Consider the following 27,317-nt stretch of genomic DNA (forward strand, 5'->3'; position numbering starts at 1 on the left):
GTGCCATGATTATCATGTTTGGATATGTCGTTTACCTTTTTCATCTATTCACGTCACGTGATGCCAAATTTAGTATATGTGAACCTAATAGAAAGGCCGGGGGCACTCTATGAACGTGGTATGTTGTCAAGTTCTTGCATGACACGCGTGTCATGATTATCATGTTTGCACCATTCCTACACCTTCGTTATTGACGTCACGTGAGACAAAATTTGGTTATGTGGAGCTAGCGAAACGGCCATTAGTGCATCATGAAGGGGCAATGTACTCCAATCTAACATTTATGCGCGTGCACGCTGTGCACAGAGACGCTACGCGTCAGCAAACAGTGAGAAATCTATAGTCTGACGCCAGGTGTGACCGGCGGGACTAGCGTCCGCCACCATGGCCCAACGCCAACCTGCGCGAAATGCAACATGCTGCATTTCACACCCACTACGTTACCCATACAGCACTGCGTCGGCCTCTTTTCGTGATGAAGGAACGCCGGAAGCGCTGAAATGCACATGCGTCAAAGCAACGCAGGGCGACGCGCGCCTGCGAGTATATGGCAGGACCGGCGACTGGCATGGAAACGCGGCTTGACGCAACGAAACGAACGCTGATGCGCACGCGCACCGTGTCACGTCGAAGTGCATTGGCGCCTTGACTGTGGCATGTAGGCGAGTAGTCACATGACACGCATCTCAAGATTATATTGCCACGAACGTAATAACAGAGAGCGACGAAACGACGTCTTGCTTGCCCTCAGACCAGAACGCAAAAGCCCTCTTCTTTCTTCACTTCCAAGGGATTCCCCCTACAGTTGATGGCTCATACCCATTACCTGTGACATTACTCCCTCTCCTCGAAAAGCATCGGCTCGATGCTGGTAATGAGCGTTGAGAAAAAAATGCGAAAAAAATGATGCTACCATGGAACCCAACAACACCGTCGTAAGGAAAAAAAATGGGCTGGCGTCGTAGAAGAAGTCCATAAAGAAAGGAGTAAGTACACAAGACAATAAAAAAAAACCGAAGTGGCAAAAAAATAGTCATTGCATGGTAAGTTAGTGCACGTTCGATGGATGACGCGAGAAATATGACTTGAGTCTTGACACGTGCACCACATCACTTTGTGGAAACCGACGGGAACGTCTTGAGGTGCCCTCAGGGAGAACTTCATACGTAACGTCACTGAGTCGGCGCAGAACTTTGTAAGGGCCGAAGTAGCGCCGGAGCAACTTCTCAGAGTGACCACGCTTATTTTTTCTCTAAGTGGCTTCTTGCACATTTAGTCATTCAGTAGAGTTATTGAACGAAGCAATAAGCGAGGAATTCATGACAGTCACTCTTTCTTCGTACCTCTGAATCGGTATTACGAGATGCCTTTCAGATTTGCGCATTCGCAGACAGTTCTTCCCAATTTCACGTTTATCTAACCGTAGTCAATGTTACCCGCTCACGACTGATTATGCGACTGTGGTTTGAGCTGTCACATATTCGTAAATTTTAAAGCTGTGAGATGGTTGTCAGTGAGAAATTTGTCAATAAATATACACTTTCGACAACCTATTGCCATTCAATATACCATCAATTTATATGCGAAGCATTCATCAGTGATAATCTGCTTCTTTAGGCGAGGATCTATCTATCTGTCTATCGATTTATCTATCTATCTATCTATCTATCTCTATTTATCTACCAATCTATCTATTGTTCAAAGAAAAAAAGATGGCATTCGGTCACGTGGCGTGTGTAGGTTCGGAACAAAAAAAATCCGTTCGAAACTAAACGCTGCCGGGACAGGTTCTTTCTCGTGTTAACGCCGACAGTTAATGGTGACCCGATAAAGACCCCGCAGCCCCAACTATCTTGCATGGATCTCGCTGGCTCTTCTGTCCTTCCTACCAATTCTGACGTTCAAAAAGATGCCTCACTTAGTGGTGCTGTGCTGGCGGAGTTCCTGCATTTCAATCTGCCACATTGTAGGCCCAACAGACCAAGCACGTAATTCCTCTAGTTTGAGGCACACTTTCGTCTACTGGGTATCACCAGCCAGCAGTACAAGTAGGAGCACCTGCTGTCCTTCTTACCTCCGGATGTAGCTGCGGACTTGTACAATAGACTAGCGTCGCTGGACCCAAGCTATCCCTTTGACTAGTTAACGGCAGTGGTACTGCATTGCTGTGAAATTAAAAGTCATTAAGAGTCAAACTGAAGGTGGCTGAGTGCTGGTACTTAAGCAAGAAAGGACATGAGGCTAAAAAGAGTTGCCCACTTATGTGAAACTGTGCAACTGAACAATGCATGAAGCGTGAATTCATATTATTCAGTATGATACCAATTTATTCAACTGTTTAGCACTGCAACAGAAAATCGATCTCCACAGGTTATCAAAGGGTACCCTAAGCGCCGCATATCTTTTATAAAAAGTATCAGAATCAGGCTTCAAAATAGCTTTCATCTGCGTAACTGGTGTCAATCGTTAGACAGGCAACGCACATGAATGGCAGGAAAGTTATACATTCACTGTAAAAGAAAAAAGAAATGAGGAGCTTCACGATAGTGGTGCCAAACCTTAAGAGCTCCCCTTAAGTTTTGTGTTTTCTGCCTCTTTTCTTCTTCTTTTTTGCTCTCGTCTATGTTTATTCAGTGTTTCTTGCATTGGATTGTTTGATTTTTATTTATTTATTTCTTCGACTGTCTTTTTGTCTGTGACTTCCTTCCAATTTTTTTCTTGCTTTTGTGACCACAGAGGTTTCTATAACGTCTTTAAAATATTCGGTGTCAGCATCTAGCAACCAGGTGCCGTGTGTCTATATCGCCAGAAGGGGTCAAGCTCCACTACCGAGCACAGCAGCTACAAGTGTTACACAAAAAGTCTCTTACGCAAACTAGAGCCAGCGAAACCAGTGAAATAGTTAGAAGTGAAGCTGTACAATAAGAGAAGAGAATGTAGTAAATTAGACGGAAGGGCAGCAAGAGACATAGAACGATAGAGAAACAAATATACAGAAATAGATAGCCAGATCTAAAGAAAAAGTGGTAGTGCAACAAATGACAGAGAAATGAAAAGTCCCAGCTTTGCCGAAAAGGTGAAGCAATGAACGCGATAGCAACAACTTGGAAGGTCACGCGTAGAATGGCAAGGAGATCGAAATGAGCCCCGAGTTTCTCACGCACAAAGTACGTACGAAACGTACTCACAGGTACAGGTTAATGCAAATAAGCGTCTCAGTTGTTACTTCGCTGTGTCTGTAAAGCACGCTCTTTTCGCAAACGGAGTCTGTGCAAAGATTGCAGTAAACGTTTACACCTAGTAACTACATCAGAATCGTTCCCACGAAACTCCAAGGCTTTCCATGACGTACGAGTTTTTCCCACTACAAGATAGGGGCACGCGATCGAGCGTAGACCACATTACTCTCTACGAGGGCCAAAGTAGGCGTGAAAGAAAGCCGCCGCACTCAATGCAGCATCTTGCTGCTAATGCTGAGAACACGAACATATATGACAGGTGCCAACGTATTGTGAGTCATGGCTACATGCCACGTTCACGGTTCGCTCTCAATCGTTTCGCTAGCTTCACATATACCTAATTTCTTATTAGAGGACGTGAACGAATTGTATCGTATCGCGCCTCACTCGTGCGCTACGCACGATAAGCTCAAGGTGCTTCGCCCGATCTTGATGCTATCGCGTGTTGATGAAAGCGGCGTTGCCCAGAGTGTATTATAAATGTGACGGACTGAATAAACGGGGCAGCACTAGCTGCCTGACGCACGCACCTGCTGTCACGCTGATCCCTGGTCCCATACACGAATGACGATGCTACATGACTGGTGCAAACATCAAAATCTTGAGATGCGTGTAATGTAAAACATGACAACATACCACGCTACTGATGCGCTCACGGTGATATCGCTTGCTTCACCTATACCAAATTTAGTTTCACGGGACGCAAATTGATCACGAAGGTAAAAGATACCTCCAAACACGATAATCAAGACTTACGTGACATGTAAAGCATGAATAGATGCCATGCTCATGGCATGCTCTCGGCCGTTTTCCTAGTTTACATATACCAAATTTTTATATCACATGACGTAAATAGACGACGAAGGTTGATGGCAAATTCTAGGATGTGAATCATTATATGCGTAATATGTAAAAGACGACTGCTATATGCTACGCTGATAGTTCGCGGCCAATTAGCAAGGTCCCCATATACCAAATTTGGCAATACATGACATGAATGGACGACGAAAGTAAACGACCCGTCCAAACATGATGATAATGACATGCATGTAATGTAAACCATCACTTCATGCTGCGCTCATAGCACACTTGCGGCTGTTTCGCCAGCTGCGCATATACAAAAGTTGGTATCGCGTGACGTGAAAAGACGGCGAAGGGAAAGGGCTCGTCCTAGCATGATAATCATTAAATGCGTGTCATGTGAAACATGACTGAATGCTACGCGCACAGCGTGCTCGCGATCATTTAGCTAGCTCCACACATACCAAAATCAGTAATACGTGACGTGAATAGACGACAAACGTAAATGAAACATCCAAACATGATAGTCGGGATAAACTTGTAATGTAAAAACTTACTACATGCCAGGCTGATAGCGCTCACGCCCGTTTCTGTACCTCCACATACGTCGAATTCCGTATCACGGGACGAAAATAGACGACGAAGGTAAATTATATGTCCTAAGATAATAATCACGACATAGAAGTCATGTGGAGCATAATTTACATCGGCCTGATAACATTGTGCTGATCATAAAGTGCCATATCAACCTTTCTCATTCCTGCTTCGCATATCATCGATTCCCACTGTGCGTGGGATCAGCCAATAATAAATGCGAAGCATTTCTTATCAAACTTCGGCGACTTTGAGCGTATCTATCTATCTATCTATCTATCTATCTATCTATCTATCTATCTATCTATCTATCTATCTGTCTATCTATCTATCTATCTATCTATCTATCTATCTATCTATCTATCTATCTATCTATCTATCTATCTATCTATCTATCTATCTATCTATCTATCTATCTATCTGTCTGTCTGTCTATCTATCTATCTATCTATCTATCTATCTATCTATCTATCTATCTATCTATCTATCTATCTATCTATCTATCTAGTTAGCCGCCAACAACTTTTAGCACTCCTGGCCGTTTCGATAATGGTATCGAGGGATAGGTGAGGTTTTACGCCCGAAAACAACAATATGATTATGAGAGACGCCGTAGTAGAGGGTTTAGGAAATTTCAACCACATAAAAAATACCCCAGGTGGCCCAAACGGCTGCATTTCCGCCTTCATTGGAAATCCAGCTGTCGAAGCCGTAATTTCAAAGCGCGACCTGCGAGTCAGCAGCAGAATACCTTAGTCGCTAAACCACCACGGTGTGCCATGGATACCAAACTTATTATGGCACAACATGACTGTATGAAAAACATGTTTGACTAGTCATAACAAGAAAATTATGACATGTTTTTATGAATGTCATGATTTACATTTTATAGTTCTGTTACTCTTGCGGTGGTTTCCTTCTCAAGACATGTTTCAAAACAGGTATGGTATGGCATGATTGCATGGTGAGCACTAGGGCGAGACACTAACATAAAAATCATGACATGCGTATCATGTAATAACTTGGCTACATGCCACACTCATGATGCGCTCGCGGCTGTTTCACTATCTTCACATATACCAAATTTGGTATTGCGGGACGTGACAGGATGAAAAATGTATGAATGGAGCAAGCATGATAAAGATGACATGAGTGTCATGTAACAACATGACTGCATGCTCCGCTCATCATGTACTCGCGGCCGTTTCGCTAGCTTCACATGTACCTAATTTGGTATTATGTGACCCGAACGGACGACATAGGTAAATGACACATCCAAACATGATAATCACGACATGCGTGTCATGCAACAACATCATTACATGCCCTACTGTTGATGCGCTCGCGGCTGTTTCGCGGGCTTTACATATGCCAAATTTGGTATTACGAGACGTCAATAGATGACGTATGTATTTGACTGGTGCAAACATGATAACTATGAGATGCGTGTCTTGTGAAAGCATGACTACATGCCACAGTCAAAGTGCTAATACGTTTCGACGTGACGCGGTGCACGTGCTCGCCGGCATTCATTTCGCCGCGTTACGCCGGCGTTGCCATGCCAGGCGCCGTTCTGCCATACACCTGCAGGCACACGCTGCGCTGCGTTGCTTTCATGCATGCGCGTTTCAGTGAGTCTGGCGTCCCCCCGCCGTGTAAAGAGGGAGACGCAGTGTTGTCTGGGTAACACATTGGCGCGAAATGCAGCCTGTCACATTTTGTACCAGTTGCCATCGGGCCGCGCCAATGGACGCTTGTCGCGCTGGCCGCGCCTGAAGTTAGACTATAGAGTTCTCGCATTTTGCTAACGTAGCGTAGCTGGGTCCAGTGTGCGCACGCTTCAAGGCTACATTATAGTGTATTGGGCCCTTCATGATGCGCTCGCTGCTGTTTTGCGAGCTCCTCATCCACAAAAGTCGGTGTTATGACACGTCAATGGATGACGAAATATATGACTGGTGCAAACACAAGAATCCTGACACGCGTGTTTTGTAAGAACGTGACAACATACCACGCTCATAGCGTGCTCGTGGCCGTTTTGATAGCTCCACATATACTTAATTTGGTATAACGTGACGTGAATAGATGACAAAGGTGAACAACACATCCAAATATTATAATTATGACACGGAATTCAAGCAGGGCATTATTTAAATCTTCCTCGTAACGTTGTGCTAATTTCAAAGGGACATAACAACCTTTCTCATTCGTGCTGCGCATATCATCGATTCCCACTGTACGCGGGATCTGCTAATTTTTAGGGGCGAAGCTCCTTAAGGCTTGGGCTGTACGTCTCCTGTATGTAGCCACCTCTCGTTCAGTGCTTGCAGTGTTCACTAGATGGCGATACTTGTAGCTGATGATAGCGTGCTAGGTGGGTTGGCGACTTGCAGGACTCGCAGTAGCTTTTTTGGGGGGCAAGAAGGCCCTTTTGGGTGCAGGATAGCTATTAACGAGGAAAACAACCAGGCAGACTTTTTGACAGGTGGTATGGACAGATACGATTCAAAAGTGGCCCCAGTATCTAAGATAGGTAGAGTCTGGGGCAGAAATAGATGTAGCAACGAGTGCCGAGCCAATTCAGTCATAGGGTATATTAACATGAAGGGTGGTAGGAACAGGCTGAAGTGGGAAGAGATAGAAGAGCAGTTGAGGCAGGAGGAGCTGAAGGTATATGGTGTTGTGAAAACACATCTTCGGGACATGGAGCAACCACCTTGCAATCCGGACTACGTATGGGAATATTGTAATAGAACAGAAGGCAGCAGAAAGGGGGGTGATATTGGGGCATTCATTCATAAAAGTACAGAATGGGAAAGAGTCAAGCAGGAGTGCAAGGAAGATTTATAGCTAAAAGGGAAAGTGGCAGGTCAAATGACACTCTTTGGTTTCGTGTACTTGTGGACGGGAGCAAAGGTCAGAGAGGAAAACCAGGCAATGGTAGATTGTATATCAAACGACATTCAGGAGATAGAAAGAGAGTGCGAGATAATTATATTAGGAGGTATGAATGCGCACATGGAAGATATAGATGGGTATACCGACCCGACAGGCAAAATGATCACGGAGATGTGTGAAAGGCTTGATTTGATCATTTGTAACAGTACCGAGAAGTGGGAAGGGCAAATAACATCGCAGGTAGGAAGGCTGCAGTCGACAATAGATTATGCACTGATGTCACATAGGATGTATGATAATCTCAGGGGAATGGACATAGATGGTGGCTCCAGAGATCTGGGTAGAGATCACTAACGTATCAAGCTAAGTTTTGGAAGAGCAGTGAAAGTGGGAAGGAGACAAGATGAGCAACTACAGAAAAATTTTTATCCAGAAAGGCAAATTGAAATAGCCAATAAACAAATTGAGAAAGTAATCACGGAAGATAAAAAACAGTGTGGACATACACCAATCTAATTAGACTGTTTGAGCTAGAACTTGCTGAGACGCGTGACAAGTCACCCCGGAAAATAAGACAAAAACCCAAGATTTGGTGGGATGAGGAAGTTAAGAGAGCTAAAGCAAAACGTCAGGAAGCCTCTAGGTAACACAGACATGCTAAGCAGCGGCGTGAACCGACAGATGATGTTGAAAGAAAATGGGACACCTTTCTAAACTGTAGAAAGGATGCATCCCTTCTGATCAATTAAAAGATCAGAAGAAAGGGATCTAAGTGGTTGAAGCACATTAGAAAGATAGAAAGGCAGCTGCAAAACTTTGCAACCAACTAAACTCCCTAAGAAATGAGACGAGCCTAGAGCAATGGTTCACAACTACAGCCCAATTTGCTATCCTAGAAGGGGACGAAGCTATTGAATATATAAGAACAAGGGTGACAGAAAAATTTCAACAAAGAAGTGCTTCATGTCCCACAATAGACAAGGACGAATCAAGTGAAGCAATGGCTCCATTTTCACAACGAGAGTGGGAAAGGGCTGAGAAAAGGGTTCCTAGTAGTACATCAGCAGGCCCAGATGGCATTTCGTTTGTGCTGATAAAGTCATTAGGTTCGACGTCTAAGCAGGCTTTGAGAGAGGCAGTGAGCTAACTAATATTCGATGGTGAAGTTCCCGATGGATGGAAACTTAGCAGGATGAGAATGATCTTTAAAGAAAAGGGGGACAAAGCTGACATATACAACTACCGTCCTATAACAGTGGCATCAGTGGTCTACAGGCAGATTATAAAAGATGCAGATTATAAAAGAAAGACTGCGGGCATGGATACACGATGAGGGGTGCGGAGGGAACTGCAGAATCTGTTTTGAAACACAGGAGGTTAGAAAGCAAACTGTTCTCACTGACGCAGTGCATCGAAATATCAGAAAAAGAACACAGGCCCCTGTGGTTAGCATTTTTGGATATCAAGGGAGCATGCGATAGAGTGGTTCAAGAGGAATTGTGGGGAATACTGGACACACTAGGCGTGGAACATGTAGCCACTAATCTTTTAAAGAATATCTATAAAGGTAACAAGGTAGTTATAAAGTGGGAAAAACAGGTGTCCAAGCCTGCAGAGGTCAAACGGGGGCTTAGGCAGGGGTGGCCCCTGTCACCCTCATTATTCATGATGTACCTACAAGGATTAGAGGCGAAATTAGAGGGAACTGAACTGGACTTCAACCTTTCTTTCGTCAAACAAGGAAAACTCATTAACGGGCACTACCAGCATTGATGTACGCAGATGATATAGTGCTATTGGCCGACAACAAGGAAGATTTGCAGAGATTGCTGGACATCAGCGGTAATAAGGGAGATTGGTTAGATTTCAGATTCAGTAAGGGAAAATTAGCAGTCATGACTTTTATAGACATTGAAGGTAGTGAGCTTGGAATACAGGAGGTCACGCTAGAGATAACAGATAAATACAAATATCTGGGCGTATGGATAAGCGATGGGGCCGATTACTCAAGGGAACACGAAATATACGTGACGACTAAAGGTAACAGGAATGCAGCGGTAATGAAAAACAGAGCACTGTGGAATTACAATAGGTATGATGTTGTCAGAGGAATATGGAAAGGGGTCATGGTTTCTGGTCTGACGTTCGGCAATGCGGTCTTGTGCATAAGATACGAAGTCCAAGCAATATTATAAATTAAGCAACGTGGAATAGGTAGGCCTGCCTTAGGAGCTCACGAGAATACACCAAATCAGGAAGTACAAGGTGATATGAGATGGACATCATTTGAGGGCAGGGAAGCTAGCAGCAAGATAAAATTTGAGAAGCGATTGAGAGAAATGGGGGAGGAGCGTGGGCTGGAAGGTATTCAGCTACTTGAACATGAAGAGTGTCGATACAAAGTGGGGGAAGCGAACCAGAAAATTGACTGGTAAATACTTAGAAAACAGCAGGGATCAAGCAAAAAAGGATTATCGGTTAAGAAGAAGGTGAAGGAAGCTAAGACCGATATGTGGAGAATTGGCATGGTTAAGAAGTCCGCACTAGAGGTCTATCGAACTTTTAAGCAGGAAATTATCAAGGAAAGGATCTATGATAATACTCGGGGTAGTTCTCTACTGTTTCAGACCAGGACGGGAGTATTGCGAACCAAGACATATCGTGCCAAATACGAAGGGGTAGACTTGGTAGGCAGTGCGTGTGGAGAAGAAGATGAAACTGCCGAAAACTTGAAAATGTTCTGTAAAAAGCTTCGCCCTATAGTTCAGGATGATGGCACAGAGTTTTTCAAAGCACTTGGGTTTAGGGACAGGGAGGGCAAAATAGACTTTAAGTGGGTAGAATTAACCAGAAGGAGGTTATCTGATTGGTCGCTAAAGTCAAAGCACGATTGAAAATTAAACGCTTCACTGCAAAGGACGTATCCTCAACCTCACTTTTTCAAAGAAAAAAAATGAATCTACTTTTTGGTTCATTGAGTAGTACGGCTTGGTGGCGCTAGCCACTGCCCGATCTATAGGGTAGAGCCATATTCATCCAGTTGTACATCCATCGATGAAAAGATGCTGCAACATGGTATAAATTAGACCTCGGTACTCGTAGTTGACGATGAAACATGTGAGTTGTAATAAAATAGTATTGATGTCACAAATGGCGCCTGTCATTGGTGGAAGGCAATTGTTCAATTTAGTGCGGCGACGTGCGCTATGGGAGCGTTGTAATAAAATCTAGTCGGCAAAATGTAAGGAGGATTCATTGTTTATGAGGTTTACCTACAGAGCTTCACTCGTCATCATTCAATTCGTGAATATGGATGCACTTTCTGTCTTTCTAGTTTCACTTTTATCAATTTTAAAATTTGTGCTTCACTGTCTACTCTTTTTCTTTCCTTTCTTATTATGCTTAATTTCCTTCACACAGTCAGTTTTCAACCCCTTTTTATGCACCTTTTTATGAAGACAAAGTAATCCTCCTTTTTGGGGTTTTGCATGAGAGTTTCAAAGTCGACTTCACATCCCCGGCAGGGCATTTTTGGGGGGGAAACACGCAATGACAAGAGTCCAGAGAGGTTTATGGTGGTGCCCAGGGACCCTCAGTGAAAAGGTCAAAATTATGCAGTAAAAGGTTTTGGTACGCTCTGCTGGTGTGCTTGGACAGTCAAGGGGTAATGATGCTTCCTTCGAAAAATTGGTACGCGGGTTCCACCTCTCTAAGAAACTTCATCGCCAGGAATGTTTGTTTGTCCTCATTTTTATATTTGTTGTGATAGCAAATATATGGACACTCTCGACGGCATTTAGCCACCGGCATCGACGTCGCCGTCTACGTCACCATCGCCGTCATTCATCGTATATGCATATATGTCTATATGAAAATGCAAAAAAGAAAAACTCCAGAAAAAGACTCCGGCGAGCGGAATCGAACTTGGGACGTTGCAGTCTAGGATGCGAGGCCTCAACCGCTGAGCCACGGGAGAGCCTGTCCAGAAACGTTTGAACGGCAAGCTATATATATCTACTGCTTGCCGCTAGTGATAGCTTTTGAGGGGAAGGGGGACTATCGTGTTTTAAGCAATAGCGACAACATGGCGCAGAGTACGCGTTTTGTCTCCCGCGCGTACATTGCCACGGGGATAGGAGAAGACGGTCGCTCACTAGCGTGACCTTATCTCATGGTGGGGAGGTTCGTATGCCTTGGCTGACCTTTCGCTTCCACCGGAACGATTCTGTTGCATTTACCGGGCGCACAAAGATCACTGCAATCGTTGCACAGTCTCCGTTTGTGAAATGAGCGCGCTTTTTAGACGTAGAGAAGTAACAACTGAGACGCTTATCCGCGCTCATTTGTACGTGTAGCCCGTTTCGTGCGTTATTTGTGCGTGAGAAACGTGGGGCACGTTTTGATCTCCTTGCCATTCTGCGGTAACAACCCAATTGGTTGTTATTGCGTTCATTGCTTTGCTTTTGCGGCATAGCTGTTATTTTTGTGAGGGTTTCCAGGCTGCCTGGTCCAGAGCCCCCACAGGGAAGACGTGGCACTAGACCAGGAGCCTTGTTTATTCCTCTAAGCCTCGGCCGCAACTGCCTGCTGCCAGGGGCTGCCACGTTGGTTCGTTGGACCCAAGAGGAATGGCTTAATCATCAAGGGAGATCAGCCATGAATCGCGTGGGAGTGGTGTGTTTTTTGGGTGGGGGGTGAGGGAATGCCTAAACTATTTAAAATAAACAAAAAAGTAGTTGCGTTAATAGAATATGATATATTGGTATAAAAAATTCAAAATTAAAAAGAGTGAAGTTATGAAAAATCACAGCAAATGACTAAAATTAGTAAGAAGTGTGTATTTGTGAGATTCGCTTGGTAGCCGTTTTAATTCTTATACAGGGCGTCCCAAGTAACTTAAGCCAGAGTTTAAAAATAGGCCGGAAGACTTAATTACGACGCGACCAAATGCATGTTGCTCCCCGCTGTCTGTAGTTAGTCTGACTATTTTTTGTGTTCTCAAATATTGTTGAATTAGATATGTTTAATTAACGAACTTTTCAAGAAACGAAGATAGATAATATATTTCAATCGAGAAAGTTGAAGATCAGTTTGCTAAACGTCCGACTAGATAGTTTTGAACTTTATATCTTTTAGGTTCTAGTGTACTTCTGCTAATTACAAATACCCACGAAATACAAAAATACCACATTACAAACCTGTTTGTGTGCCAGTGCGCACAATGATTCTAGTGCTACCTGACGTTCCGCATAAGAACGACCATTGTTTTTGCCCCATTGTGCCGCCTCGGCAGGGCCGCAATGATTGTGGTGGCTTTACGATGAACACGTTTTGATATCGGCCACAAAAACAATAATCACTATGACTGCTAATTGCTCTTATAAACTGGGGCGAGGGAAGCGTACTTGGAACGTTAGGGATCACTAGAATACTCATTTACACTGACGCACAAGTGGGCTTGTCTCGTGATATTTTTTGTATTTCGTGGGCTTCTGTAATTAGCAGAAAAACACTAATACTTACCAGTATAAAGTTCAAAACTGTCTAATTGCACGTTTTGCAAACCGATCCACAACTTTCTCATTGAAATTTTTTTATCCATCTTTGTTCTTTCAAAAGTTAAATAATAAAACAGATCTAATTTATCAATATTTGAGAGCACGAAAAATAGTCTAACTCCAGGTAACGCGACCAAATACGTGCATTAAGATGCATTTGGTCGCGTCGTATTTGCGTATTCCTGCATTTTTTAAAGGTCTGACTAAATTACGTGGGACACCATGTATATGGTTATGTACCGCTACATATATGTCTTTGTTGCAATGACCTAGCACCGAAGCCCCTAGGGAAAGTAGTACCGTTTCACGCAGCTCAAGTCCATGTTTTTGCAAAGCTGATGTAGGAAATTATTGCCCCAAATTTTTACACGTTCGGCTTTTCAGTGCTGCGGAGTTTCTGCTTGTGTACAATAGTAAGAATGGGAGAAGAAACAAAAGCAGATCTGTGTAAATAAATATTTAAAGGTGTAATCCTGCATCGCAATTCAGCAAATGTCACTTCAAATTGTCTGGTTGCACATCACGCGCAGTACAAATGACACTTGCGGTGCTAAAATTCTGCGCCATATAGAACAGAAAAGTCTGTGTGTTCCTGAAATATGCAGAAATTTTACATATAGGTAGCAAGGTCTTAAAGTATTCAGAATGCGGTCCTAAATTGACGCGGCCGCCAGTGTGTCCGCCGTTTCATTTAGTCTTATTGCAGTGTGACCTGGCACTGAAACCAAACGGACAACAAACTTCATTGGGTATATATGTACCAAATTCTAATAAACAAGGCGATGTCATTGGTATTGTCACAGCAGCGCAAACAAAGAATCGGTTAGTATGACAACCGAAAAGATATAAGTTAACAGATTGCGTATGGCCAGACTCATTGCCAAATATTCTGCCTAGAATATTAGCGTAAAATTGGGCAGTCACAGTGAATAATACCAATTCAACGCCGTTGAATAGATGCCCACTCCTGCTTTCTCGGCATTGACGGAAGCATGTATGGCTATAACTGAACTTATTTGTGGGCAACTGACGTGGTCTTCGAGCAACTTATTCAATGATTTGATCGGCAAAAGTTTGCCACGAGTGCACCCGCAATCGTCATCCTCCTCTTCTGCCTCCGATCGGCGCTTGCTGGCACTGTTCCCATACTGCCCCGTCTCCTTCGACGAAAGTAGAGAAAGGCTGGTGATGCGGTAGCTGCTAGTCCTGGCCACGACGGATCACACGTGGCACACAACGCAACATCCCAGCTCAGTCAATCCACGCAGAGGGGCCAACTCCGCCGCCTTCCGCAAGTGGAGGCACACCGGACTCACTCAGGTTGACGAACTTAGTAGTCGGCTAGAGCGTAACCTAACGGCTATACTACTGGTGAAGCGCCAGTTCCAGCAAGTCCTGAGCATTTGTGTGTCGTTTTTGTTGTAGCTGTCTGGACAAGTCGCGTATCGGTGGTGGTCACTCCTTCATGTGGCAGTCGTCAAACGCTGGCCGTTAGCTGCGAGTTGACGCTCTTCCTCTGTGTGTCTTTCTTCTTGTAATATTTTTGACGCATCTAAAATTTCCCTCAGTTTGAATGCTCCTCTTCAAGAAAACACTCACTGAAATTCCAGCGCTAATTGTTGACCCATTGCACCCAAGGCTTCTCTTCCAGGAAACTCTCGTCTCGTCGAATGTCGGCACTCCCCTAACGAAACTTCTTTGCCGGTAACACGTTGGCCACTCGCGTGCTGCGACTGCAGATCACGTCTTCGCCCACGGTTGTTAAGACACGCACTTTCCTCCTGCTTGTAATAAAAGCCTTCACCAGCAGGTGGAAAACATTTTCACATTTCTTTTGCACGGTGGCACAAAACTCGCCTCCTGATCACCATAATCAGCTGCTCACTATATGTTCGCCCTGAGTTGTGGAACTTTTATCGAACGCTAAGAAAGGAGCAATAATTTTCTCTAACCTTCTGCGACCCGTGACGCAACCAGGCAGTGACTCACGCCTTTCTTCTCGATGTTTATTGAGTTCGCTTGTCGATAGGTACAAAAAGATTGTTCAGTGTAGCGGAAGCGCCTTTGGCGAGGAGAGAGGGCGCACACGTGGTGCCTTTGATGCTTTTTTCATCATTGTGCCGGCTTCTGTCGCGGCGGAACGGCGCCGGGTGTTGTCGCAGCCGCAGGCACTCAGAGGCGCGCACTTTTTTCAGTCGTGTGCGACAGCATCACCACCACTTCACTTGTCTTCACGAATGGACGCCCGAGTGGACGATCTCGCCACGCCCTCCAATGCCTGCACGGGTAGCCCAATGCCGATGAAAGGAGCGATGTACCGCCACGAGACGGAGACGCGCCGCATCTCGTCGGGCATTATCGCCGTGGATTAAAAAATACCGTGGAGTATCTGAACCGGCTGATGCAGCTGAAACTCGTCGCTAGTCACGAAGCGGGATATCCAGGCAGGCCCGCTCCAGTTGTCAGAGCTCCTTGTAGCCACTAAAATTTTCGAAGGGGGCAATTTCGGGAGTCGAATAGAATTGCCGGATGGATGTCGAGGAGCACATTTTCCAGCATCGTCCTTAATTTGGGCTTGATATCTGTGGCCTGGGGGCGGGGATATTCACGTTGGGCGTCAAATGTAGAGGTTTTGAGGCTGCTCGGCCCGGAACGTGCAGAGAATACGCGGAGCCAGTCCAGGAACCTTCTTTGGCCCCAACTGTACGCTGCCAGCGGATGCCGCGTGTCACGAGCGCACCCGTGATCGTCGTCCTCATACACTACCTGCGATCGGCGCGGAAGAGGTCACCGCTTTTATATTTTGTTTTTTTCTCTAATTTTCCGGTGTTTTTTTTTCTCTCCTGCTTTCTCTGTACTCGTGCTCTCACTCATCGAAGTCACTGCACCAAATGCCCTAAAATTAGGCGCATGTATCTCTGGAATGCAGTCGAAGAGCAAGGGGCTGAAGAGACCATGCTGGCTCATGATTATACTTATTTTCAGCTCCAGTTTCAGTTTTATTGAGCATTTTCTTTACAGAGTTGCGGAAAGAAAACGCAAAGATAAGAGCAAAAAGCTGCAATATTAGCCGATTGACGAGGCTCCTACCCCTTTTCACTTGACATTACGAATCCGCAAAGTACAAACATGAAAAAAAATTGACGTGGATTTTCAAACTTCAAAAAATAAGGGAATGAAAAAAAGGCATCAAATTATATAGTTTTCAGGTCTACATAAAATAAGCTAACCACAAAGAGAAAAAGAACAAATAAAACAAGAAAACAGCGTACGGTCAATTATGAAACAATGCACACGTTTGTAGACGGTTAACAAAGCATTACAAAATGATTATAAAACGTTTACAACACTGGGCATGCAAAAAGCACAAGTTTCGATGTACAAAGGTAACACTGACGAGTGAAGTGTTACATGTTTTACTCGTAGAAAAAAAAAGCTAAGAAAAAAATGGCAAAGAAAGCAAACATCATAGGAAGCCATGTTACACACGACCAATATTGATGGGCGTTTCTTTTACATATAGTATTTTAACCGCACAATTAGAAGCTAAACTACACGCCGCCATTCTGGACGAGAAGCTTCTTAAGTTGTTTTTTATGTGTAATAAAGATAGCGATGTTTTTATTTTCAAACATGTTAAAGCAAGCAGGAATACTGTTCAAGTCTTCTCAAACCATGATAAGTTCGCAATTAAGGAACGAACCGGAAAGGCCTTTTCCGAATGTCATAATGGAATTGTGAAGTTTTCCTGAGGTTACACAGTTTGAGAAAACAAGCATTGTTTGGTAGCAAGCTTTGTATTTCATAATAAAGTTAAAGCTGGGTATGCAATCGATCGGTAAAATGTTATGTTCTCTGAATAAATCACTTGTATATGCGTCGTATGGTAGGTTTGCATTATGACGAATCACTTTTTTTCTGCAGGAAAAATCTTTTATTCCAATTTTCCTTGGATGCATCTACCCACACTAGACTACGATAGTTTATGTGAGATGAAAACAACGTACTATAATGTAAAAGTTTAATGTTTGCTGGAAAAATCTGCTGAATTTTAGAGAGTGTACCACACGTTCTAGGTATATTTCTAGTTACTTTAATAACGTGTTCGTCCCAATTAAGATTTTCAATAAAAATACTCCTAATGATGAAACTTCTTTGACAACCACAATTTTTTTGGTCCTAGGTGTATATTCAAACCACGACAGACAGCCTTCTGAACCGGTACAAATACCACAGCTTTAGGTTTTTTTTTGTGCTGATCAATAAATAATTTGCAGTACTCCATATAAAAATGTCGTTAGGAATGATGTTGGCTGTGTTTGCAAGCTTACCCAAATCATTACCATGAAAAAATTCACTAGTCATCTGCTTAAATTATAAAGTCCACACATTTGTTGACACTTGTTATGTCGTTTATATGAATATTAATCAGTAGGGGCCATACTATGCTGCCCTGAGGTACACCTGACGTAATGGTTTGTAAAGAGGATTGGCTGTCATTTATAAGTACAGATTGCTTTCGTGGTGGTAAATACGATTTCAGAAAGTCAAGTGGGGTTCCGCGAAATTCATATTGACGCAATTTCGCATAGAGTATTTCGTGGTTGATTCTGTCGAATGCTTTGGAATAGTCAATAACAACACCAAGTGTTAACAGTTTGTGTTAACAGTTTCTTTTAAAATGAGTTAAAATGAGTTGTTTTTGTGTGAGAAGAGGCAGTTCCGTGGACATTTCCCGTCGGAAGCCGAATTGATGCGGTCATAATATAAAGTACTTTTCACAAACAGACATGGCACGTTTATATATGATTTTCTCTAGCCCTTTAGATTTAACAGGAAGTATGGAGATCGGAAGATAGTTAGAAAACATATTTCCGTCACCAGATTTGTATAAGACACCAACTCTCGCATGCTTCATTCTTTCTGGGAAAACTTCCATAGATAAGCAAGTAATAAACAGATGGTAAGAACGGGTAACAAAAGATCAAGTGCTGCTTTATTAGGCTTAATTTGTTGGTCATCTATGTCCCGAGCAGTATTGTTTTTTGTGACATAAATACAGACAATAATTCTTCAGGAGTTGTGTTTAAAAATATACAGTACTCTTGTTTGGCACACCTAGAAAGTCTCTGTAATCGCTATTTCAGGCACGATAGGGTTTAATAAATCAGAGGACACCAGCGTTGGAAAGTACACGTTAACTTTATTAGCAAATTCTTGACCCTTTACTATCTTATTATCTATGTTTAACTCAAGTGCATTGTATCGAGAACGACTATATAGAAGCTTATTTATTTCTCGCCAAAGCACGTCGCCACGAGTGCTGCTCTTGAAGAGAGCTTCATAGTACGCGTCCTTAGTTTTTCTCAGGTGCTTCGTTACAAAATTTCTGTACCGCTTGAATTCAGAAAGATTGTTATGGTGTCTTTTCACAAATTTTGCGTACAGTAGATTTTTCTTTTCAAGGAGTAGTTCACCGATGATAAACTAATGGCGAGTTTAAACAGCACTGGTGATAAACAGCTATTATTCTGAGTGGCTACTCTTTTATCTCAATATTGAATGCAGTGTTGCAGGAGGAAGACAAAATTTGACAGCGTACACAAAAATATTTTGTGCAGTACAAATCCATGTTCGAAATATAATTATCCGCTAGTTCTTACAAAGCCTTTTTCCACTGTGTTACAGCATAGAGGATTGAAACTTAAAGATCAATTGGTGCAGCTACAAAATCAGTCCGTAAGGTGAGTTATGGTCGAGCTGTTAACCAAGTCACGCTCACTGTGATTATTTTCTTAGGCAAGCAAAGAGTACTTATATCTATCTATCTATCTATCTATCTATCTATCTATCTATCTATATATCTCACTATCTATCCATCTATCTATCTATGTATCTATCTATCTATCGATTGATCGATTGATCTATCTATCTATTACTCTCTCCGCCAGCAATTTTGTGTTCTCTTGGCCACTTTATTAGCCTAAACTAAGGCAAATCTTCAATGCATCTTTTGAACTTATGAAAAACATAAACGATATATTAAAACAACAAAGCCAAGAAAGGCATGCCAAGTGAAACATATTATCCTCGTTTACTTCTTAGGGTACTCGTTAGCGTTTTTTTAAGGGAATGTGTACCGAATGTTTTCTAGCATAGCTCATACAAATGAGAACGATAAACCGTAGTCCAGTGGATTAAAATTAAGCTAAAGATGTATGAGAAATTATTATCTAGCTGTTTCTACCTTCGGGGTATTATGGCTGTTTGATTAACCCTATGCATTCGACTATAAAATTCGTATAGCATGCAAGCTGCCTATCAGTAGCATGAATGTAAATTTTTTAGAGCAATATGACATACCTGGCACATATTTAGATCCTGAAGTTGTCGTCAGCACCTTCTTGCTGCCACGGCCTTTTTGAACCTCATTCACGCATAAAAGAATAGCATGGCTGGAGCGTACGAGAAGCACACGTATCGTGAAGTGATATTACAATCATTGCATAAAAATTGAACCTGCCTTTTATGTCTGTCTGTTTTAGTCGTCGTCTCAGTGACTTGACATTTCAAACTAAATTTGCATATCATGGCATCAACGTATGAGGAGCGTGACCGATAAGTCATGACAGGGATGCTTTGATGTGCCTGGCATGTAACATGTAGTTTAGTCACCTACGCATTGTCTCTCACCTACCTTATTGTTGACTTAATGTATACCAAGCTTTGCATGCCACGATATGAAAGTGTGACTGACACGAATTACAGCATAGGGAATTGCGTGTAATTCACAGTCTATCTCACTGCTTCTACGTGCTTTCCTGACCATTGCTTCAGCCCGAATGCGAAACGTTCGGCACCTACCCGTATCTTGAGAGTGTGTGGAATCCGAAGTATGTGGAGGGAAGGTGCTTGTGTAATATTTTTGTACTGAGCGGAATTTTATGAACTGAAGCTAAACATATTGTAAGCACATTCCAGGCACTTCATCGTTCTCACTTGTACATACTCATCCTCATCGTTCCTTCTCGTGTACGAATCAACGCACCGACACATGTTAACTATCGTAGATGTTTCATATAACCAGTTGTTTACAAACATACGTAATGATACTCACCACAACATTGGTATTCACATCACCAGAAGTGGTAAGCTGATATGTAGCGCTTGTGCTTGCAAGCATGATAGCCCTTGACACTGCTTTCTAAATCGAATTGAGTGGATGGCACTTAGCTACAATTAACGTTAAAGTGACAGGACGGCCGTATTATATAAGTACAAATGTATTGTTTGTAAAATTGGATAATCTGTCCTGCAAAAAAAGATTCTCATCTAACGGACACTAGAGTCTACTTCTAACGCACTTCGGATACCTAGTATGGCTCTGTGATAGAACACTTTTGATGCGCAGGATGCGGGGTTTGGTTCCTGGTAGAATTCTGATATTTATTCATTGTATTGGTCGGTTCAATGATTACGATGCCCGCTTTTGTTGCAGGCTCTCACATCAGAACTACAAACGCCTGTTCTAACTGTCCCGTGGTAGATATATGCTGCCAATTACTTGTGGCACATACCTGCATACCTGCGACACATGTCCAACTCCCGTGGCATGCGGGTATGTGCCAGACATGTCTGGCGATAATGGTGTGACACTTATTCAATGGAATCCTGTCATTATTTATCTTATCGCCATCTTCTTCAAACCAGTTTACCCTTCCATACTTATTTTCGATTACCCAGAGTTAAGGGGGCCAACACGGGAGCATCCCGATCACGGCGGCAAAATAGATAGATAGATAGATAGATACATAGATAGATAGATAGATAGATAGATAGATAGATAGATAGATGCTAGAAGTACCTGCAGTATGCAAATAAATGCGTAGCACTTAAAATGTGCCTTAGCAAGTGGAAAACATGCGGTAATGAGTGACTCGTCTAGACATGTAACACAAAATATATGAATAAAGCAATTGCGGAGCGTGTCACTTGTGTTATAACATAATGACCTAAAGGACAGTATGAGCATGCAGTCATTTTTCCAGAATATCTGAATATGCATAATATAGTGACCATGACATGACACAATATACAGATGCCACAATATGTGCCATACTAGTTCCTGTAATACCTTCATGTGTTCTCGTGGTTCTATATTGTCTAGTATCGGATAGTGGCTTCGCGTGTACTAGTGCCGCGATTATGTCAAATATAAGTAAACCCTAATGCATCTTGGTGTGATCGGCTCGTAGAAACTACATATTTAGATAATTTAAACGAAAACGAGCAGCACACTGACACAAGCGCCCCTCGACACGTACCTGAAAACAGTTACGCATAGGAAGACACCAAGGGAGGAAAAATGTGTCAAGTAAGCAATGATCTGTTTGTTGTAGCATTTTGTGCGTCGAGCGGCAAAGGCGGCCAAAGCGTGCCTCATCTTTTGGTCACACATCGCTATTTCGAGACCACCGTCGCCGCCATTAGCGATTTATGACTATCACAACGTGGACACATTATGCGAGGTGGGCGTCTCAATTCTGACTTGCAAAAATTCGGCTGATCCCAAGTACCTGGGAATTGACGTTATACGAAGCATGCGGAAAGAGGCGGCCATGTTGCAAGTTTTTTATTGAGCGACACGTCATGAAATGACGCTAAATATGTGCACAATTATCACACGCACAGACATATGTAAAGAGCTGCACATGTTTATATAACCAGTTCTTTTCACTTGCACAACGATGCCAACTGGAACATGTGTTCTAGCAACAGCAGAACCTGATATAAAGCGCTGATGCTCGCGAGGATGCTGTACCTAGACACTGCTACATAAATCAGCTTCAGCGCATGGCAACTAAGCACAATTGACGTTAACCAGATGAGACGGCTGTATCAAAGGAACACTTATGTAATATTCACAAAACTGGGTGGGCAGCACTGCAACAACTACTGACGTTTCGGGAAGATTAGCATCTGTTTGAAAGGAAGTTCAGAGACCACGTGGAGCTCTGTGGTAAAATGCTTCATTGCCACGCGGAATGCTTGGGTTCGATACCAGCTTGGACCCTGAAATTAACTCTTTGCGTTCATCGGGTCGACGCTACCGATGTCGGGTATTTCTTAACGCTCGCGCGTTAAAATTGCCCATGTGTGTTCCCCTCGTTCCTAGGTAGATGCTCAGTGTCAATCAGCTGTGGCGCATACCCGCATACCAGCGGCTCATAACCGCCCGTGGGTATGTGCCACTGTCTGGCGCGAAGTGTTTGACGATGTACGCGAAGGTATTGTGACAATATTGATGTCTTGACCAGCGCCCCGCCGCGGTGGTCTAGTGGCTAAGGTACTCGGCTGCTGACCCGCAGGTCGCGGGTTCGATTCCCGGCTGCGGCGGCTGCATTTCCGATGGAGGCGGAAATGTTGTAGGCCCGTGTACTCAGATTTGGGTGCACGTTAAAGAACCCCAGGTGGTCAAAATTTCCGGAGCCCTCCACTACGGCGTCTCTCATAATCAAATGGTGGTTTTGGGACGTTAAACCCTACATATCAATCAATCAATCTTGACCAGCGCGTGATGTTCGTCAAACCATCTTACCCACTCATGCTAATTTTGGTTGAAGGCAAATTAATGGGGTGACCACGAGAGCACGCAAACGCAAGCGGCTAGATTCATAAATAGATACGCTCAAAGTCGCCGAAGTTCGCTAAGAAATGCTTTGCATTTAATACGCGGTGGCTGCCGAATTTCAGGTTTAGTATGCTTCATGTTGTTCTACATGAACAGTTTCGAATCAATATTATCAGCTTATAAAATCAAAAGGCTAGTTTGGATAGTTAAAGCTTGTTCATCTTAGAAAAAATGCAGTGCAAGTCACGCGTATTTTGTGTTTGCCGAGCGTGAATGATGTTGACTTCATTCTTGCAAATAAAGTGCGAGTTTTCTTTTTAATAATTGTTCCAGGCAAACATGGCATTCTTCACCAGAATACGCCAGCTGAATTTACGTGCACCTACAAGCTTTATCACATCCTCACATGATTACAGAATTGTTAGAAAAATTTTCACCTCACAAACACGACGCACTGCTCGGCACAAACACCACACGATGGCTTCGGTGACAGAAAAGTTTGATGCTTAACCAACAGTGCCCGCGATACAGCGAAGTTTCCGACTGGGGGGCTTAATTGCGACGTTTTTGTAAGTGTTCGCCAAGCCACTCGGCCGGCGCAAAGTGGAAGCCTTGACGCCACAAAGTCCTCGCAAGACTGCTGGCTGACCAGCTGCTGCCATTACGAGCGTGTGCCGCCGCATAATTGTGCAGTAAGTATTTGTGTCGCGGTGCCTTTACCAGCTATGAATTCACCTGTAAACCGCAAATTATGCCCTTTTGTCAATATATAGCAGTGAGTCTCACTTAGCGAATTGTGAGCTCATACAGCGCCAAGTGACGTCCGGGCTGGTCAGGCAGTCCGGGCGAGTGAAATATTAGAACGTACAGGCCCCGCCGCGGTTTTCTGGTGGCTAAGGTACTCGACTACTCACCCGCATGCGGCGGGATCGAATTCCGACTGCGGCGGCTGCTTTTCCGATAAAGGAAGAAATGCTGTAGGCCCAGGTGGTCAGATTTGGGTGCATGTAGAGAACCCCGGCTTGTCTAAAGTTCCGCAGCCTTCCACTACGGTGTCTCGCATATACATTTGGTAGTTTTTGGACGTCAAACCCCACATATCAATCAATCATTATTAGAACGTTCGTGACCGCAGCATATCAATTACTGTTACCAATGGTATGGAAATGCATTGTTGATTCAGCTTTGCTGAGACGGATAAGCGTGCATTGTGGCTAAATCAATGCATCGTTGTTGCATCGTTGCATCGTTGACTCCGCGGACTAAAATGGAAAATATGCATGTGCTATTTAGATGACGTGATTATCTACGGCAAGACTTTTAAAGAGCATAACCATTGCTTGTCGCTTGTGTTTGAATGCTTACGCGAAGCTGGCCTTGTTTTAAACTGAAAGAAGTGTCGTTTTGGAGAACGTCAAGCTCTCGTATTAGGCTTTCTCGTGGATAAAGAAGGCGTGCGACTAGACCCACAGAAGACCGCAGTGGTTCACGACCTTGAACCACCACGAACAGTGAAGGACCTGCGAAGTTTTCTGGGTCGTTGCTCATATTTCCGCCGATTTATTAAGAACTTCGCACTACTTGCCCCTCCCCCCTCCCTGACGTCCCTTCTTCATAAAGACACACCGTACTTGTGGAATGATAAATGTGAGGCTGCATTTCAATAGCTGAAGTTTTTATTGACTTGAGGACCCATCCTAAAGCATTTTGATCCTGATGCTTTGACTTAACTTCATACTGATGCTAGTGGGCTAGGTGTTGGTGCTGCGCTTGTCCAACTCTGCAACAGCCGCCAGCACGTCGTAGCATATGCCAGTCGGACACTGACCCGAGCAGAGACAAACTACACCGTCACCGAGCTCGAGTGCTTAGCAGTCGTCTTCGCCGTTCAGAAGTTCCGATCATATCTACATGGCCGCGAGTTCACAATAGTGACCGATCACCACTCACTTTGCTGGCTTGTGGGACTTCGTGACCCGCCTGGCCGGCTGGCTCGTTGGGCGTTGCGCCTCCAAGAGTACAGCTTTTCTGTTATCTATAAGAGTGGACGATGTCACACAGATGCCGACTGCTTATCCCGCCTTCCTTCATTGATTGATATGTGGGGTTTAACGTCTCAAAACCACTATATGATTATGAGAGGCGCCGTAGTGGAGGGCTCCGGAAATTTCGACCACCTGGGGTTCTTTAACGTGCACCCAAATCTGAGCACACGGGCCCGCCTTCCTTCAGTACACACCAATGCTGACGACAATGACATTGATGACTATTTAGTTTCTGTCTCGTCCGACTTCCCAGATACCAGCAGCTTCAAACGTGAGCAGCAGCGCGACCCTACTCTGAAACCCTTGCTCGAAGCTGCACATAACTCCGTCGACAAGCACTTTAAAATTTCAAATGGCTTGCTGTATAAAACAAACTATTCAGCCGATGGCCTCCCGTTGCTTCTAACGGTGCCAGAAAGCCTACGCCAAGTCGTTCTTTGTTCTGCGCACGATGACATAACATCCGGTCATCTCGGTTTCACACGTACGCTACATCGACTACGTCAGAGGTTCTACTGGCCGAAAATGTGGAAGAGCACAAAACAGTACGTCACCAGCTGTGCTATATGTCAGCGCCACAAGCGATCCACCACTGCCCCGGCAGGTTATTTGCAGCCCATCCCTCCAACGGCATCCCCTTTTGAAAAAGTCGGCATCGACTTGCTCGGACCCCTTCCTAAGACCCCATCGGACCACCGATATGTTATAGTGTGCGTGGAATATTTAACGCGTTATACGGAAACGGACGCACTGACATCGGCCACAGCAGCCGCTGTTTCTTCTTTTCTGTTACAACGGGTCATACTGCGTCACGGTGCTCCACGTGTTGTCATCAGTGACCATGGACGACAATTTATGGCCGATTTCGTTGAAGACATTTTGCGCCTCTGTGGCTCCTCTTATCGCCACTCCACCCCTTACCATCCGCAAACAAACGGTCTCACTGAGAGAACAAATCGAGCTCTCACGAACATGCTATCGATGTACGTTGATGCTGACCACAGGAACTGGGACGCCGCCTCACCGTTTGTTACTTACGAGAGTAACACCGCCAAGCATGAAGTTACCGGACATTCGCTCTTCTTTCTGCTACGCACGAAATCCACAGATTTTTCTGGACACTCTATTACCTTTCTCGCACCATGAAGATCTGTTCATCGCTCAGACTTTGTGTCGCGCTGAAGAAGCACGTCAACTAGCGCGCCTTCGAACATTGTCCTCGCAAGAACACAGCAAGAGTCGCTACGATGCCAAGCATATCACCGTAGAGTTTTTTCCTGGTGACTACGTGTGGCTGTAGACTTCTGTTCGTAGAAAAGGATTGTAGAGGAAGTTTCTAGCAAACTATTCCGGCCCATTCGTGATAGTCACTCGTCTCAGTAACGTGAATTACGTTGTCACCCAAGTCACAGCCAATGACCGGCGTTCGCGCACTACGCAAATTGTTCACGTAGCCCGCCTCAAACAGTACCATCATAGGCCTATTTAACTCGCTCGGCGAGCTTCGTCTGCCACCGGGGGAAATGAAAAGAAGATGTGCGAGCCTACGGGGCGCGGAAGAAGAAGAAGTGTAGTGGAGCGGCGCCTGGACTGTGTGGTTGGGTGGAAGAGTTCTAGGCCTGTCTCAGAAATACGCTGCTATTTCACAACGCCATTTCACCTCATCTGTAAATAAACAATGTCACTCGTAACAATATTTACTTGAAAGCACTCCATTGACGAGACTTCGCAGTGTACACCATTCGTACCATGGCCGCAATTAGGGATATCTGCTTGTTTTTTTTTTAAATCCGGAGCATGGCGCAGTCGCACCTACTAGCAAATCCGGCATCGGCGGGGTCGCCTAGGCCCCCACTGCACATTGTCGCGTCTCGAGTCTTGTGCCGCATGTTCGCGCCTCGTGCCAAATGGAGATCGTTTTGGACCCCGTGCTGTATTGTATGACGGTATCGATAACGACAGGGAAAGCAGATCAAACAGTCTGGTATCTCGCGATGTTCTCTGTAAACCACATAACTCCGCTAGCCTGTTTCTCATACCCTGAATATTGCTTTTGTCTGTAATGTGATTTCCTGCTACAACCTTAGTGCCTGTGAATGAATCTGTACAATGGACTGCTTAAAAATCTAATAAGCTGTGAGCAATGTCAGAAAAGAGTAGGGTACTTAATCATATTACACCAACCTTCTCCCTCCCCCCACAAGCCTGTAAAATAGCCTAGAAGCAAAGCAATGGGAAGCAAAAAGAGACAAACCAAGTTTTTTCATGTTGAATTTCATTGCAAACAGCATCCAAACAGAAACTGGCTTTAATTTCTTCCAACCATCTCGCCTCCTTTGCTGGAAGCTTGTGCCCTCGCAGTGCCCCGACGCGGTGGTCTAGTGGCTATGGTACTCGGCTGCTGACCCGCAGGTCGCCGGTTCGAATCCCGGCTGCGGCGGCTGCATTTCCAATGGAAGTGGAAACGTTATAGGGCCGTGTGCTCAGATTTGGGTGCACGTTAAAGAACCGCAGGTGGTCGAAATTTCCGAAGCCCTTCACTACGGCATCT

The 27,317-nt window shown here is 44.2% G+C and overlaps 1 protein-coding gene across 1 annotated transcript in view; it reads left to right on the top strand.

The window, feature by feature from the left end:
* Positions 1–27,317, top strand: part of LOC142817892 (uncharacterized) — a 115,323-nt gene that overhangs the window by 16,518 nt on the left and 71,488 nt on the right. Inside the window, exon 3 of the mRNA XM_075895838.1 lies at positions 18,779–18,834. Within this exon, the coding sequence (XP_075751953.1) occupies positions 18,779–18,834 (56 nt within the window). The remainder of the gene's footprint in view (positions 1–18,778; positions 18,835–27,317) is intronic.

This window comes from Rhipicephalus microplus, chromosome 5 (genome assembly GCF_043290135.1).
Source record: "Rhipicephalus microplus isolate Deutch F79 chromosome 5, USDA_Rmic, whole genome shotgun sequence".
In the NCBI taxonomy this organism is placed as follows: domain Eukaryota; kingdom Metazoa; phylum Arthropoda; class Arachnida; order Ixodida; family Ixodidae; genus Rhipicephalus; species Rhipicephalus microplus.